General features: G+C 42.5%; 1 protein-coding gene across 6 annotated transcripts in view; it reads right to left on the bottom strand.

Annotated features, from left to right (window-relative positions):
- LOC118365065 (son of sevenless homolog 1-like) overlaps nt 1-16,073 on the bottom strand; it is a 75,003-nt gene that overhangs the window by 41,563 nt on the left and 17,367 nt on the right. For all 6 annotated transcript variants that reach the window (XM_052490671.1, XM_052490673.1, XM_052490672.1 and 3 more), the window contains 5 exons: nt 13,078-13,209; nt 2,095-2,259; nt 1,387-1,596; nt 975-1,118; nt 646-756 (listed from right to left, as the gene is read on the bottom strand). In XM_052490671.1, coding sequence (XP_052346631.1) covers nt 646-756; nt 975-1,118; nt 1,387-1,596; nt 2,095-2,259; nt 13,078-13,209 — 762 coding nt within the window. The remainder of the gene's footprint in view (nt 1-645; nt 757-974; nt 1,119-1,386; nt 1,597-2,094; nt 2,260-13,077; nt 13,210-16,073) is intronic.

The following is a 16,073-nucleotide window of genomic DNA, read 5'->3' as shown; positions in this document are numbered from 1 at the left end:
GTGTTAGATGCACATCCAAGAATGGCAACCAACAAAAAAGTTAATGAGCAAATGCTTCCAATGAAATTCACATGTAAATAGCACGCAACCAATAATATTTGTAGTACACGATTACTTACATTCCATCAGAGCAAATCATATCTTTCTTAAAACATCATTTGAATACATCAGTTGTTTACAATGTCTCCTATGACAACAAAAACATCAACAATGGAGTAATCAAGCCTGACTTTTGGGATTATGATAAGGAGTGGTCAGTGGGAGAAATGAGCAGGCTTGGGAGTGTGGTCAGTAGGCTGGGGGAATAATGAGCAGGCTTGGGAGTGTGGTCAGTAGGCTGGGGGAGTAATGAGCAGGCTTGGGAGTGTGGTCAGTAGGCTGGGGGAATAATGAGCAGGCTTGGGAGTGTGGTCAGTAGGCTGGGGGAGTAATGAGCAGGCTTGAGAGTGTGGTCAGTGGGCTGGGGGAGAAATGAGCAGGCTTGGGAGTGTGGTCAGTAGGCTGGGGGAGTAATGAGCAGGCTTGGGAGTGTGGTCAGTAGGCTGGGGGAGTAATGAGCAGGCTTGGGAGTGTGGTCAGTAGGCTGGGGGAGTAATGAGCAGGCTTGGGAGAGTGGTCAGTAGGCTGGGGGCTGTGGTCTCTGACCTGGAGGTAGAAGGCAGCTCCCGGTTTAGACAACTGGTTGAGGAAGTGATCGTGGAAGCCAGTCCGCAGGATGTCTTGAGCATATGTCTCGTAGGGGTCGAAGGCCAGCTCCTGGAATCAAAAAGAAAGCTGTATCAAATGTCATGTGTTATAACAGTCGTGCTGCTGACACTGGCTACAACCATAGAGTGTAAGTGGGGTCTGTGAATGACAAGTAACCTTGCCTGGGACCTGAAGACTTGCGTTAGCTCCCTGAACTAACGCACGCACGCACCCACCCACCCACCCAGAAACACACACCCACGACCACCACACAAACACACACCAACCTCAGCCAGGTCTTCAAAGCAGCTGCCCACCAGCGGGTGTGGGCTCCCCTCATCTGTCATCTCCACCGTGTCTTCAATAAGGCCCAGCAGCTTAAGGGTGACCTCGTGGATGTCCACGATGCGGCTGAAGATGTTCTCCACGTCCTGCAGGGGGTAGTAGAGAGGGGGAGAGAGAGGAGAGAGAGAGAGGATGGGAGACAGGGAGGCCGTGAGAGAGTTGGGGGAAGGTGATAGAGAGATAGGTGAAAGGGGGAGAACAGTAATGCAGGAAGGTGGCAGTAGAGAAGTGAGAAAGTGGTGGTAGAGAGGGGAAAAAAGTAGTAGAGTCGTAGAGTAGAGTCAAACAAAGTCATGATGGAAGATCATCGCTGCACACACGTGTGTGTATGAGTCTACCTCCATCACTACTCACATGGTGGGAGAAGAGTATGGCGTCGGAGGCCAAGGGCTCGCGGAACACCTTGATGATGAGGTTGAGGTCGCGCAGGTACTGTCGGACCTCAGCCATGAAGGTCTTGACCAGGTCGTAGTAGGTCTGCTCCTCGCTGGTGGACGGCTCCTCGTCCATCAGGGGGAAACCGCTGAAGTCCTCCTCATCCTGGTGGAACATGTCCATCAGAACCTGGAGATGGGGGGGAGAGAGTAGAAACAGCCAGACATATTCTTATCAATTACTCAAGAAGAGTGTTCTAGACCACTTTTTGCTCCCGAGTGGCGCAGCGGTCTACGGCACTGCATCTCAGTGCAAGAGGTGTCAGCTGGCATTCTTCATCAGCTTATGTTCAGAAATGACCCTATGGACTCCAGCTTTAGTGGAATATTGGCCAGTCAGTGTGGTTCCTGTGCATTCTCACCATCACACACCACCAGCCATACTAAGGCCAACAACAATAGCATTTACAAGCTAATCTAATTTCATACTCATAGCAACATAAAAAAAGGGACAATCTGGGATTGGTACAGTCATTGAATCTTGAAGAATAACACTTATATAACTAGAAATTGTTTATTGTCATATATGGCCAGTGATGTCCTGCTGGGAGATGTCATTGTAGCTGATGTTGAAGACCCTCTTCATAATGCATTACAATACATTGCACAACACAGGCGTTACTCTCACCTTATCGGCACACATGGCCACAGTGATGTCCTGCTGGGAGATCTCGTAGTGGCGGATGTTCCTCACGTAGTTCCCTGCCAGCTTCAGGATGTCTGCTGAGATGTACTCCAACACTGCCACAATGTACACCGACACCTGGTGATCAATCTTGTACCCTAGTACCTCCTGAACAAGGGAGAGGAATTATGGGGAAATTAGTCCACAATGTACACGTACACCTACTGTACTGGCGGTTGACATTGTACCCTAGTGCCTCCTGAATAAAGAACAGGAATCATGGAGAAATGAATCATGGGTAAAAGCAGGGTCAGTGGGGTTTGACTACTGTACAATCCGACCACTGTACATTCAAACTAATGGAAACGGTGTAGGCCTAAATGGGCCACAGAATGCAGAATGTGCAGGGTAAGAAATCCTTCAAGCGTTTTAGTTACGGGTACACATCATTGAACAGTAATTGGGCACAATAGGTACTTTAATAGTAATTAAGTGATGTGAGATGGTTATGCAAGGTAATTAGCTAAGAATTGTATAACCTGTGTTCGTAAAATGATGTCAACCACAGTAATTATGTTGTTGCTGCACATGAATTGTTATGTGTATTTCTAAAACAAAGAGCACTAGGAGCTCATAGCAAAAAAGTTCTAAAGAATATAAGTGGAATATTCTTATCAAGTATCCAAAAAGTGGCATGTTTTTAAAAAGTCGCTTGGTCATCTCTGGTTAGGTGTTAGTTAGGCTTTACATTTTAGAATTATTTAAAGGGGCAATAGGTGAAAGAGTACAAAAATGTAAAAGTGCAAAAAGTTTAGGTCTTTCAGAACCTTTTGTATTCTTTGAAGCATGGTCTAAATTAAGTAGATCTTTGCATATCCTTGGAATTGTACTTCATGGTTTGAGAACTCTACAGCCACAATTCATTCTAGCCTGTGTGCACAAACCCTCATACTGGCTTTCTACATTTCTCCATACCCATCCCACAGCTTTTTACCAAAACTTTGTTTCAACTGCAGATTGCCCCTTTAATATCATCTCAAAGTATTTGGCATTGGGGAAGACATTTTGTTAAGCATCACAGGTTCATCCTGGATTTTCAATAAGTGACCAATTCGACAACACAGTTCAACGTCTCCCTCTATTGGTCAGTATAGGTATTGTGAGAAAAGTGGCCAATACCTTTACCAGGGCTGTGCTCAATAAGAACCAAAACAGAAAACATTTTGGAAAACACAAAATGTCTATTTTGTTTATTGAGTCACTTTAAAAAAGCAGTCCAATCAATCCTTTTTCTGTTTCATAACATTGTCACTTTCTGAAGTGTAGAACGCAGACATCAGTAACCGGGCCCTGCGCAGGAGGATTACAACACTTTCAGATATACTGTGTAGAACAGCTAGAATAAATGAATAAATTAATATATATGACAGACAGTCCTACTTGCAACATTCAGGACTTTTTACTGTGACTTCAGAAACTATTCACACCATGATTTTGTGTCACTGATCAATACCCCATAACTTCAAAGTGGAATTGTTTTGAGAAATGTTTACAAATTAATAAAAAAGTAAAAGCTGAAAAGTCCTGGGTCAATAAGATTTTAACATTTTATGGCAAGCCTAAATAAATTCAAGAGTAAAAATGTGCTTAACAAGTCATATAATACGTTGTGTGTAAAAATAGAAGTTTAACGTGATTTTTAAATGACTACCCCATCTCTGTACCCCACACATACAAATAGTAAGGTCCCCCCAGTCAAGCAGTGAATTTCAAGCACAGATTAAACCAAAGACCAGCAAGGTTTTCCAATGGTTCGCAAAGGGCCCCTATTGGTAGATGGGTAAAAAATAAAGCAGACATTGAATATCACTTTTCGCATGGTGCAGTTATCAATACACACAGTCGCTACAAAGATACAGGTATCCTTCCTAACTCAGTTGCCGGAGAAGAAGGAAACCGCTCAGGGATTTCACCATGAGTACAACAGTGATTTACCGAGGCGAATGGCTGTGAGAGCCATTAATGAAAATGGCGCCGACAGATATGGCTGCCATGCTTCTAGCTCTTAGGGAACTTTGCAGTATTTGTTTTTGTGTGTTATTTCTTACATTATTATCCCAGGAAATGTGTGTTATTAAATACAGCCGGAAATAACTTTTGGATATCAGAGCGGTGGTAACTCACCAGCATTACGACCAGGAATACAACTTTCCCCAATCGGACCCTTTGTTCATACACCCCAGGGCAATTGAACTGATTCAAGAGGCAGATCCAAAACACCATCGGTGGAAAACAAGTACTCAGAGTGGACTTCTAGTCCGACTCAGGAGGCGCGCACACCATCCACCGCATCAGAGTATATTACTCGCTAATGTTCAGTCTCTGGATAATAAAGTCGATGAGCTCAGGGCGAGGATTTCCATCCAGAGAGACATCAGGGATTGTAACATACTCCGTTTCAAGGAAACATGGCACTCTTGAGATATACTGTCTTAAGTCAGTACAGCCAGTCGGTTTCTCAGTTCATCGCACAGACAGAAATAAATATCTCTCCGGGAAGAAGAAGGGCAGGGGTGTATGTTTCATGATTAACTACTCATGGCGTGATTGTGTTAACGTACGGGAACTCAACACCTTTTTTTCACCCGGCCTAGAATACCTCAATCAAATGCCGACCGTATTACCTTCCAAGAGAATTCTCTTCGGTTATAGTCACAGCCGTGTATATTCCCCTTCAAGCCGATACCACGGCTGCCCTCAAAGAACTTCACTGGACTTTATGCAAACTGGAAACCACATATGAGGCCGCATTTATTGTAGCTGGAGACTTTAACAAAGCAAATCTGAGAAAAACGCAGCCAAAGGTCTATCAACACATTGACTGTAGTACTCTCGCTGCTAAAACACTCGACCACTGCTACTCCAACTTCCGGGATGCCTACAAGGCCCTCCCTTTGGCAAATCTGATCACCCCTTCCTATGGCATAAACTCAAAGAGGAAGGACCCGTGCTAAGGACTATTCAACGCTTGTCTGACCAATCGGAAATCCATGCTTCAAGATTGGTTTGATCATGCGGACTGGGATATTTTTCGGGTAGCCTCTAAAAATAACATAAATTAATACACACTGATACGGTGACCGAGTTCATCAGGAAATTTATCGATGTTGTACCCACTGTGACCATTAAAACCTACTCTAACCAGAAACGGTGGATAGATGGCAGCATTTGCGGAAAACTGAAAGCGTGAATCATCGCATTTAACCATGGCAAGGTGACTGCGTATATGGTTGAATACAAACAGTGTAGTTATTCCCCCCCGTAAGGCAATCAAACAGGCAAAACATTAGTAAAGAGACAAAGCGGAGTCGCAATTCAACGGCTCGGACACTAGACGTATGTGGGAGGGTCTAGAGACAGTCAATGACTAGAGGGAAATCCAGCCACGTCGCGGACACTGACGTCTTGCTTCCGGGCAAGCGAAACACCTTCTTCACCCTCGTTGAGGATAGCACAGTGCCACCGATGCGGCCCACTACCAAAGACTGTGGGCTCTCCTTTTCCGTGGCCGGTGCGAGTAAGACATTTAAGCATGTTAACCCTCACAAGGCTCCCGGCCCAGTCAAGGATCATAGCCGCATCCTCAGAGCATGCGCAAACCAGCTGGATGGAGTGTTTACGGACATATTCAATCTCTCCATATCCCAGACTGCTGTCCCCACATGCTCAAGATGTCCACCATTCATCCTGTACCCAAGAAAGCAAAGGTAACTGAACAAAATGACTATCGCCCCCGTAGCACTCACTTCTGTCATCATGAAATGCTTTGAGAAACTAGTCAAGGATCATATCATCTCTACCTCACCTGACAACCTAGACTCAATTCAATGTACTTACCGGCCCATAGATTCACAGATGATGCAATCGCACTACACTGCCCTAAGCTCATCAAAGCTTGAGGCCCTGGGTTTGAACCCCGCCCTGTGCAACTGGGTCCAAGACTTCGTGACGGGCTGCCCAGTGGACGTGAAGGTATGAAACAACACCTCCACTTCGCTGATCCTCAACACCGGCGCCCCACAAGCATGCGTGCTCAGCCCACTCCTGTATTCCGTGTTCACCCATGGCCATGCATGCCGCCAACTCAAATCATTACATTTGCAGACTACAAAACAGCAGTAGGGCTGGAAGACAATTACGAGACAGCCTAGAGGGAGGTGGTGAGGGCCCTGGGAGTGTGGAACCAGGAAAATAACCTCTCACCCAACATCAACAAAACAAAAGGAGCTGATCGTGGGCTTCAGGAAACAGCGGAGGGAGTACCCCCTATCCACATCGATGGGACCGCAGTGGAGAAGGTGGAAGGCTTCAAGTTCCTTGGCGTATACATCACTGACAATCTGAAATGGTCCACACACACAGACAGTGTGGTGAAGAAAGTGCAACAGCGCCTCTTCAACCTCAGGAGGCTGAAGTAATTTGGCTTGGCACCTAAAACCCTCACAAACTTCTACAGATGCACAACGGAGAGCATCCTGTCAGGCTGTATCACGCCTGGTATGGCAACTGCACAGGCCGCAACCGCAGGGCTCTCCAGAAGGTGGTGTGGTCTGCCCAACGCCTCACCGGGGGATAACTACTACAGGAAGGCCAAAAAGTTAATCAAGGACAACAACCACTGAGCCACTGCCTGTTCACCTCACTATCATCCAGAAGGCAAGGTCAGTACAGGTGCATCAAAGCTGGAACCGAGAGACTGAAAAGCAGTTTCTCAAGGCCATCAGTGTTAAATGGCCATCACTAGCACAAAGGCTTCTGCCCTATATACATAGACTTGAAATCACTTGCCACTTTAATAAATGGAACACTAGTCACTTTAATAATAATATTTACATATTTTTCATTGCTCATATCTATATGTATATATTGTATTATATCCTATTCTACTGTACTGTCTATGCTGCTCTGACATTGCTCCTCCAAATATTTATACATTCTTAACTCCATTCCTTTAGACGTGTGTGCATTGTTGTGAACTTGTTAGATATTTCTGCACTGTTGGAGCTAGAAACACAAGCATTCAGCAACACCTGCAATAACATCTGCTAAACAAGTGTATGAAACAAATACAATTTGATTTCATTTAGGAGATAACTGAGGATGGATCAACATTGTAGTTACTCCACAACACTAACCTAAATAACAGAGTGAAGAGGGAAGCCTGTACAGAATATAAATATTCAAAAACATGCATCCTGTTTGCAGTAAGGCACTAAAGTAATACTTCACACAATGTTGCAAAGAAATTAACATGGTCCTTTTTTAAATAAAAAGAGTAGGAATATAGCTAAGCACAGGCAAAATCCTAGAGGAAAACTTGGTTCAGTCTGCTTTCCAACAGACAAATTCACCTTTCACAAGGCCACATATACACTGGAGTTGCTTACCAAGATAACATTGCATGTTCCTGAGTGGCCTAGTTACAGACATAGATTTTTAAGCAGATTTATGACAAGAACTGAAAATGGATGTCTAGCAATGATCAACCACCAACTTCACAGAGCTTGAAGACTTTTTTGAATAATGGGCAAATATTGTACAATCCAGGTCTGCAAAGCTCTTCGAGACTTACCCAGAAAAACTCACAGCTGTAATCATTGCCTCAGGTGATTCTAACATGTATTGACTCAGTGGGTTGAAAATGATCTAATCAAGATGTGTGTGTATATATGTGTGTATGAATGGTTGTAACTGGTGGGGATCTGCTCTGACTCCAGCACACCTGTCTCCGCACACACACACCACACACACACACACACACACACACACACACACACACACACACACACACACACACACACACACACACACACACACACACACACACACACACAACAAAAAAATAAACATCCCTTTTCAGGACCCTGTCTTTCAAAGATAATCCGTAAAAATCCATTGTAATGGTTTTAAATACTGTTTCACATGCTTGTTGAATGAACATGCACCTATGGAACGGTCGTTAACGCAACCGCTGTGTCAGATATATATATTTTTTAAAGAAGCTTTATCTGAGAACGGCGCTCAGTGCCCAAACCAGCCAAAAATACAGTGGGGCAAAAAAGTATTTAGTCAGCCACCAATTGCGCAAGTTCTCCCACTTAAAAAGATGAGAGAGGCCTGTAATTTTCATCATAGGTACACTTCAACTATTTTTTATGACAGACAAAATGAGGGGAAAACCCAGAAAATCACATTGTAGGATTTTTAATGAATTTATTTGCAAATTATGGTGGAAAATAAGTCAGCCACCAATTGCGCAAGTTCTCCCACTTAAAAAGATGAGAGAGGCCTGTAATTTTCATCATAGGTACACACAGTCTTCAAAGATCGATATCTAGGACCATATATGGACCGATTTAATCGAAAAAAAGACCCAATAGTGATGTTTATAGGACATCTAGGAGTGCCAACAAAGAAGATGGTCAAAGGTAATGAATGTTTTATATTTTATTTGTGCGTTTTGTGTAGCGCCGACTATGCTAATTATTTTGTTTACGGCCCCTGCGGGTCTTTTGGGGTGTTACATGCTATCAGTTAATAGCTTCTCATGCTTTCGCCGAAAAGCATTTTAAAAATCTGACTTGTTGCCTGGATTCACAACGAGTGTAGCTTTAATTCAGTACCCTGCATGTGTATTTTAATGAACGTTTGAGTTTTAACGAGTGCTATTAGCATTTAGCGTAGCGCATTTGCATTTCCAGATGTCTAGATGGGACGCCTGCGTGTCGGGTAGGAGCAAGAGGTTAATGTTCTGTATTATGCCATGTTAAATGTTTTGTGTAGACTTCAGAAAGAGTAGCTGCTGCTTTTGCAACAACTAATGGGGATCCTAATAAACTACCAAATACCAATATAAAGCTCATGAAATCCCATGGCAAAACAGAGCGGGGCTGTTCGAGATTCTCTGGGGACAAATGCATGTACAGTATTTGTATGTATGGCTGATCATATAGGAAGAGCATCAGAATGACAGGCTTGGGGCAACTGAAGAGCAAAAGAATCCTAGCATTTCCACACCCTAATTGTAGGCTAACCAATACCCAAATGGAGATTCAGTGAAAATAAAAATCTCATTAATTTATCAAGACCGGTCCCCATAAATGTCTCAGAGCAGCACAAAACGGTGCTGAAAAAGCTGACCACACGGGCGTAGGCTATTGCTTCAAATCCTATTATAACAATTGGATGACTTTGGGAGTTTCAGTAAGCAATAATTTTTTCCAATATTTAGGTCATGGTAACCATTTAGATCACAACCATGCCGTTGTTATACACAGAGAGAACAATAGAGAAGCTGATGTCATAGAGCCCCTATTCATCAGAATTTCAGAATTTATCAGCAATGAAAATAAATGAGTAAAAATAAAAAATAAAGCTTTCAACACACATCTTATTATTCAATATGAACTTCACATTCTGCAGGCCCAGGCATGTATCAAAGCTTGCGAGACATTCAATGACATTATCAAGAGATATGCTGGACCCTATGTCAGAGAGGTGTTTTTGGGACCACATCGTGTCTATTGTCCTGCTAATAGCCCTTATGAAATACGAGTGTTTGAAAACTTTTTCCACCTTCCAATTGCCTCTTCCACGGTCATGCTGCAATTAGTTGGTTGTAAATTTTGGGTAGAGCAGACATTTCCATATATTTGTGTTAGCTGCATGTGTGGCATAACTCCACCAGTCCTATTTATCAAATAATTTACAAAGATTATACTTTTTTAAAAACATTTTATTGAATATTTGAGTTTAGCATATTTGAGTTTAACCACAATATTTGTTGTATTATTTGCTCTGTCTTTTCTGGTGAATTAAACTGAAATTGCAACCAAAAATAACAATGTTTTTGAGATTATTTCGTTTTCAAATAACAGAAAGTGAGCAGCTGCAATCTGAATAAAGGGAAAAAGCCATTCTTAAACATGGGGTGAGACATTCTTACTAATTTGCTAGAGAACCCGTTCGGATTCAAGTATAACTTTTGTATGACTGACGCCTATAGTGAGAGGTCTAATGCTTTAATATGTAAGAATGTCGGCCCTCAATTCATATTCCCATGTGCATCTTGATATTGGAGACGGAAAGACCCGGTTCACCAGCAACCCCCAATCTCCTTCAGACGCGGCCATGCCTAACGAGGAAAGGGGGTACGCCATGCGGCCATTCCTAACGGGAAAAGGGGGGGTGGAGCCGGTTGGGCGCAACCCAGGCGACATGGAGATGCGGGCAACGGAGCTCGGGCGATGCCAGCCAGCCATAGTAATTCGTTATGGTTCCATCCAGATGTGGTGAAAAAACAATGCATTTGGTGGACTCAATGATGGTTGAAGATGATGAGCGATCGGCAAAGGCAATCAACATCGCTCTAATCACAGTCAGAAGACAGTTGAATAAAGTTGAATGTACGTATGGAAAGGCTCTGCAAGACATTTATTTTCCCCCCCCAGAACATTAACCATGTGTGTTCCCTTGTTCTGTAGTTGACCCAATAATTCTTCTGACAAACAAAGAACTTTGGTTACTGCAGGCCCAGATCAAAGCTGGTGAGAGAGGTGTTTTTGGGACCACGTTGTGTCTATTGTCCTGCTAATAGCCAAAGGCCTCCAGGAAGGCCTCCAGAAGTTCCTTACTTTTCCCCCCTTCCACTTGCCTCTACCATTTATTCCCATAGTAATTCGTTATGGTTTGCATTGAAAATGAGGGCATAAACTGGGTCAAGATGCCAGCAGAGTAAGTAGACCTTCATGGGGCGGCAGGGTAGCCTAGTGGTTAGAGCGTTGGACTAGTAACCGGAAGGTTGCAAGTTCAAACCCCCGAGCTGACAAGGTACAAATCGTTCTGCCCCTGAACAGGCAGTGAACCCACTGTTCCTAGGCCGTAATTGAAAATAAGAATTTGTTCTTAAATGAAGGTAAAATAAAAATCAATAAAAAATGAAGTAAAATAAAAGGTTAAATAAAAAGAAATAAATAAAAAAAGACCTACAACACTTTTAACAGGACATTACTCAACACTAGTGAGACTCATGTCGCCAACAGTATATCTACAAATATTTTGTAGGTCTCCTGATTTAAACCCGATCGAACTTGTTGCAACTAAAATGTAGTTGAAATAAACAACTGCATGTTTGCCTGGCATGGATTGTGAAACGATCTCGTTCCTCGCCCTCTTCAACTCCGTCAATGCGGCCTGACTCTCTGCCAATAATTACATTTAGAGGATTGGATTCTAAGGATTCTAAATGAATATATAAGGGGCATTTTTCGTTAGATACTCTCACAGACCAGATTTCCCCTAAAGGGCTTTATCTAATTATAATGCAGGGTTAATAATAGTCGCTTTGTAAATAAGAATTATTATGAAAGGAAAATTACATACGCAAGAGATGGTGGTATATATTTTTATCCATCCCAATTTTTTTTAACCAATTTTGGCCTTTAATCCAGGGCCGACAGACAAGTTCATTACTTTTTTCCATTTTTTCTTTTTACTGAAATTGCATCTAACTTTCTAAGGCTTGTTTAAAAATGAGGATATTTTGGATATGATTTCATTTAAAAAAATGAGCATTTGTAATCTGAATAAAGGGAAAAAGGCCATTCTTGAACATGGGGTGAGACATTCTTACCAATTTGTAAATAAATCCAGTTTGTTATTTTGGAATGATTTATTTCAGTTTTTAGATGGAGAGAACCCAAAAGACTGCTGTGCCTATTTTTTTTGAAAATCGTTAATCCACGTGAAATGAAATTCCCCCATTGTATTTACCAAGTTCTCTCTTAACTCCAGGACCACCAACAGTTTTTGTTGCCTGATGCAGGACTCTAGTGCCAGAGGAGACTGACGGAAAACTCCTCCATTAACTGCCACAGTTTAGACTATCGATAGATCAGCGTTCTAACTCCCCCTTGTGATAGTGTGGTACAATGACCGAATACCAGCATCTACCACAAACAGTCGCAGCATAAGCTCGTAACTTTTAAAGGAAGAACCATTGTATTTTGTGTAGATCCTTGACAACAAATGACAAATCCCTTTAAATCCAACTTGTAATAAAACATTTTGGGGGAAAAAGGTCAAGGGGTGTGAACTTTCTGAAGGCACTGTACATCACTGAATACACCCTGCTGTTTCCTAAAAGTGGTTCACAGCCTGACTAATTTCCTGGGCGCTGAAGACATAGGCTACATGCTGATGACCTTACAGGTCACTTCATTATGATTGGTCTAGCCACCACGGTCATGTTCAGTAGGCACAAAACAGCAATGTACTACTTGAAAGCAGGGTCCAAGGTTAACTTTTTCTTTGTAAACGCATTAGGGTCATGCAGGGCCTAGAATGAATGAATGAATGTATGTAAATATGTATGTATGTAAATATGTATGTATGTATGTATGTATTCAGCGAGTAATAGGCTACATTTGGTCATTATGGCATATATTGTATTAAAAAACTAATATAATTTAGCAATATAGACCATGTATTATTTTTGCTAGTATGTTCACTACTTTCCCTAAAATAAATAAGCTGAGTGAGTAGATTGTTGAGCGCTTCTTTTCCCTCTGGACAGCTCGTGTGCCGTGTGAAGGCATCAACTCGTGTACTGCTCGCATGCTCAAGAAGTTGTGATTGGCGAGGAGAGTGGTTGAATGTACGGCCAATAATTTTGCTCAAATACAAATAGCATAATTTTTCAGTGTGTAGTCCTTCAATGGTTTTCAATAGCAGACTGCGACAAAGAAGGTAAACTGGAAAGACAAAATGTGCTGAGAAGATATTGGCCCAACATGTTTTTACTGGCAAGCGGGCAATCAATGTCAGATCCTGCTAAAAGTGTCCAGTAAGAAATGTACATTTTCACATTCCATTTCAAATTGCTTTGACCTACTGAACATGACCCAGACATTTGGGATTATGGGTTACCTTGAGCAGCGGGTGGATCTTATCCACGGGCAAGGCCAAAGGATTCCTCCTCTTCCTCTTTTCAATGGCCGCCTGGGCATCAGCGATAGCCCATTTATCGATAGGGTGAGGGAAACTCTTCTGCACTCGCTCCTGAGGGGAGGAAAGGAGGGAAGGAGTGAGGGAGATCGAGAACCCTTTAATAGTGCAATACTTTTGACCAGAGCCCTATGGGCCCTTTCTAAATGTAGTGGGATACATAGGGAATAGGGTGCCATTTGGGCTGCAGAGGGCCGTTATTTACTTGAATGACATATTTCCTGGTACTCTATTGACACTGCATCCATAGGCAAAGCAAACAATACCCCCCGTGAACGTCTTTGTTCACTGGGGCTAAACATGCCTCCTCCTCCTTCAAACTGCCCTATGACACTTTACACCATTGTTTTATTGTTGCAGACATTTCACAAGGGACTTTTCCCTTAATAAGGGACATCTAACAGGTTGTCAATGGGAGGGCGGGTACATGACATGTACATGTCAATTCACACTTCCGCTAGAGGCACTACCAGGATGTCCTTCCCTTGACGTGGGTGTTGGGCTAAGAGTTACTGTAACCCTTTAAAAAAGGGTGAGAACTACAAAATACATCCACAGTTAAAGGAGGACATCTTCATAAGCACTACATAACAATTAACATGTGCTTATGTCAACAACTTCAAGTTGGCATAGGCTTTGAGGCCTAGGCATTTACAAAATGTTTGTGTTGTATATTAGGAGGGAATCAAACATTTATGTTGTGCCTACAAAGGTGTTAAGGAACTCCTTATGAATGTGTTATGTAGTTATTATGTAGGGTACATACATAGTAAACACATAATACAAATTTCCCACAATCTGTTGGATGCAATGGGTCACAAATTACAGTATACACAAACACAAATGAGTGTGGTCAATCATCAACCCTGGCAGGTCAATGGTTAAAAGGGGGCACAGGTCAAGGGTTAAAGTTCATACAGACTGGGTCACAGGGCGAGGTCAACAGAAAGTGAGAGCACAGAACTAAGGGAGGAGTAAACATGGTAAAAAGAGACCACATAGATGGTTTGGCTTTACCATGCCCCATGGCTAGGGCCATGGACCCTAAAAAGCACCTGTGGATTTCACATGATCCGTCTGAGTCAAGGTGGACAAAACAAAAACAAGAGGTGAAAACATGTTGGCCCGCTAAAACATGGGCTGAACAAAGAAAGATTTCAGATGTTTTCTGCATTAACTCATGTCAGTTATCATTGCAAAAAACCAACACAATAGTAGTAGCCATTAGTGTGATGATGCGCAAGAAAACATTCTGTTCAATGACATAAAAACAAACAAGAACTAAAAAGGTAATCATATTCAAAATATGAGACTGTGTTCTGTTCAAATGATTGTCAAAGCAATAGGAGTCAAAATACATGTCTGCAAATAGCTTCACTTTTCTACCTTTCACTTTGGGTAAATGGATTGTATTCATAAGAATACAAATGGACAAAAACCGAGTTATATCTCAGTGCAAAACAAACCGTCTAAAGAACACCATGATCTGAGCTTAAAAGAAATTAAACTTCAAACATTTATAATTTCCCCTTTTTGGTTGGGGACATAAATCAACATCCTCTTTTACTGAAACCGTGACTTAACCAGCTGTCAATAAAAAGTGTCTGCTTCCGAATAAAATTAAGCTAAATGCTATGATACGCTGTGAGCCACATTAAAGCAGCAATCAGCAGTTGAAACAATAACAAAGCGGACTCCCTGCCCCGGTTTGGTAAAAAGCTGAGGGATGGGGCTGGAGAAATGTAACCACTCAAATTCATAGACAGAGGTATGGATGCAAGGACTGGCCATACATTATATCAAAATTATAGTTTTAACCATGTTTTGAGGCTATATAGTGCTTGTTTACAAACATTGGAGTAAAAAGCTTATATTTTGGGTTCTGATAGGGTATGACAGTTGAAGTAAGCTCATGAGGCATTTATAAGTTATTCTTCAAAAATGTATGTATACTGAACAAAAATATAAAAACGCAACATTCGACAATTTCAAAGATTTTATTGAGTCACAGTTAAAAGGAAATCAGCCAATTGAAATAAGTGAATTAGGCCCTAGTCTATAGAGTTCACATGACTGATATGCATGTTGGTCAAAGATGCCTTAAAAAAAAGGTAGGGGCATGGATCAGAAAACCAGTTAGTATCTGATGTGACCACCATTTGTGTCATGCAGCGCAACATCTCCTTCGCATAGAGTTGATTAGGCTGCTGATTGTGGCCTATGGAATGATGTCCCTCTCCTCTGCAATGGATGTGTGAAGTTGCTGGATATTGGCAGGAACTGGAACACACTGTCGTACACGTTGATCCAGAGCATCCCAAACATGCTCAATGGGTGTCATGTCTTGTATTCAGGCCATGGAAGAACTGGGACATGTTCAGCTTCCAGAAATTGTGTTCAGATCCTTACAACAAGGTGCCGTGGATGATCATATTGAAAGCACTCCACACTGCCCTTTCCCACCTGGACAAAAGGAACACCTATGTGAGAATGCTGTTCATTGACTACAACTCCCGTGTTCAATACCACAGTGCACACAAAGCTCATCACTAAACTAAACTAAGGACCCTGGGACAAAACACCGACTGCAACTGGATCCTCGATGGGCCACCCCCAGGTGGTAAGGGTAGGCAACAACACATCTGCCACGCTGATCCTCAAAGGGCCCCTCAAGGGCTACCTTGACCACTTTAGTCCCAAAACCCTTACCACATTTGTCCCCTCCTGCACTCCCTGTTCACCCACAACTGCGTGGCCAAGCACCATCAGTAAGTTTGCTGACGACACAAAAGTTCTACAATTGCGCCATCGAGAGCATCCTGACCGGTCGCTCTGCTACTGCCCAGCAAGTGGTACCAACGCGCCAAGTCTAGGTCCAAAAGGCTCCTTAACAGCTTCTACCCCCCAAGGCATAAGAC

Source organism: Oncorhynchus keta, chromosome 32 (assembly GCF_023373465.1).
Source record: "Oncorhynchus keta strain PuntledgeMale-10-30-2019 chromosome 32, Oket_V2, whole genome shotgun sequence".
In the NCBI taxonomy this organism is placed as follows: Eukaryota; Metazoa; Chordata; class Actinopteri; order Salmoniformes; family Salmonidae; genus Oncorhynchus; species Oncorhynchus keta.
The sequence above is the reverse complement of the archived record's forward strand: the minus strand, read 5'-3'. Positions and strand labels throughout refer to the sequence as shown.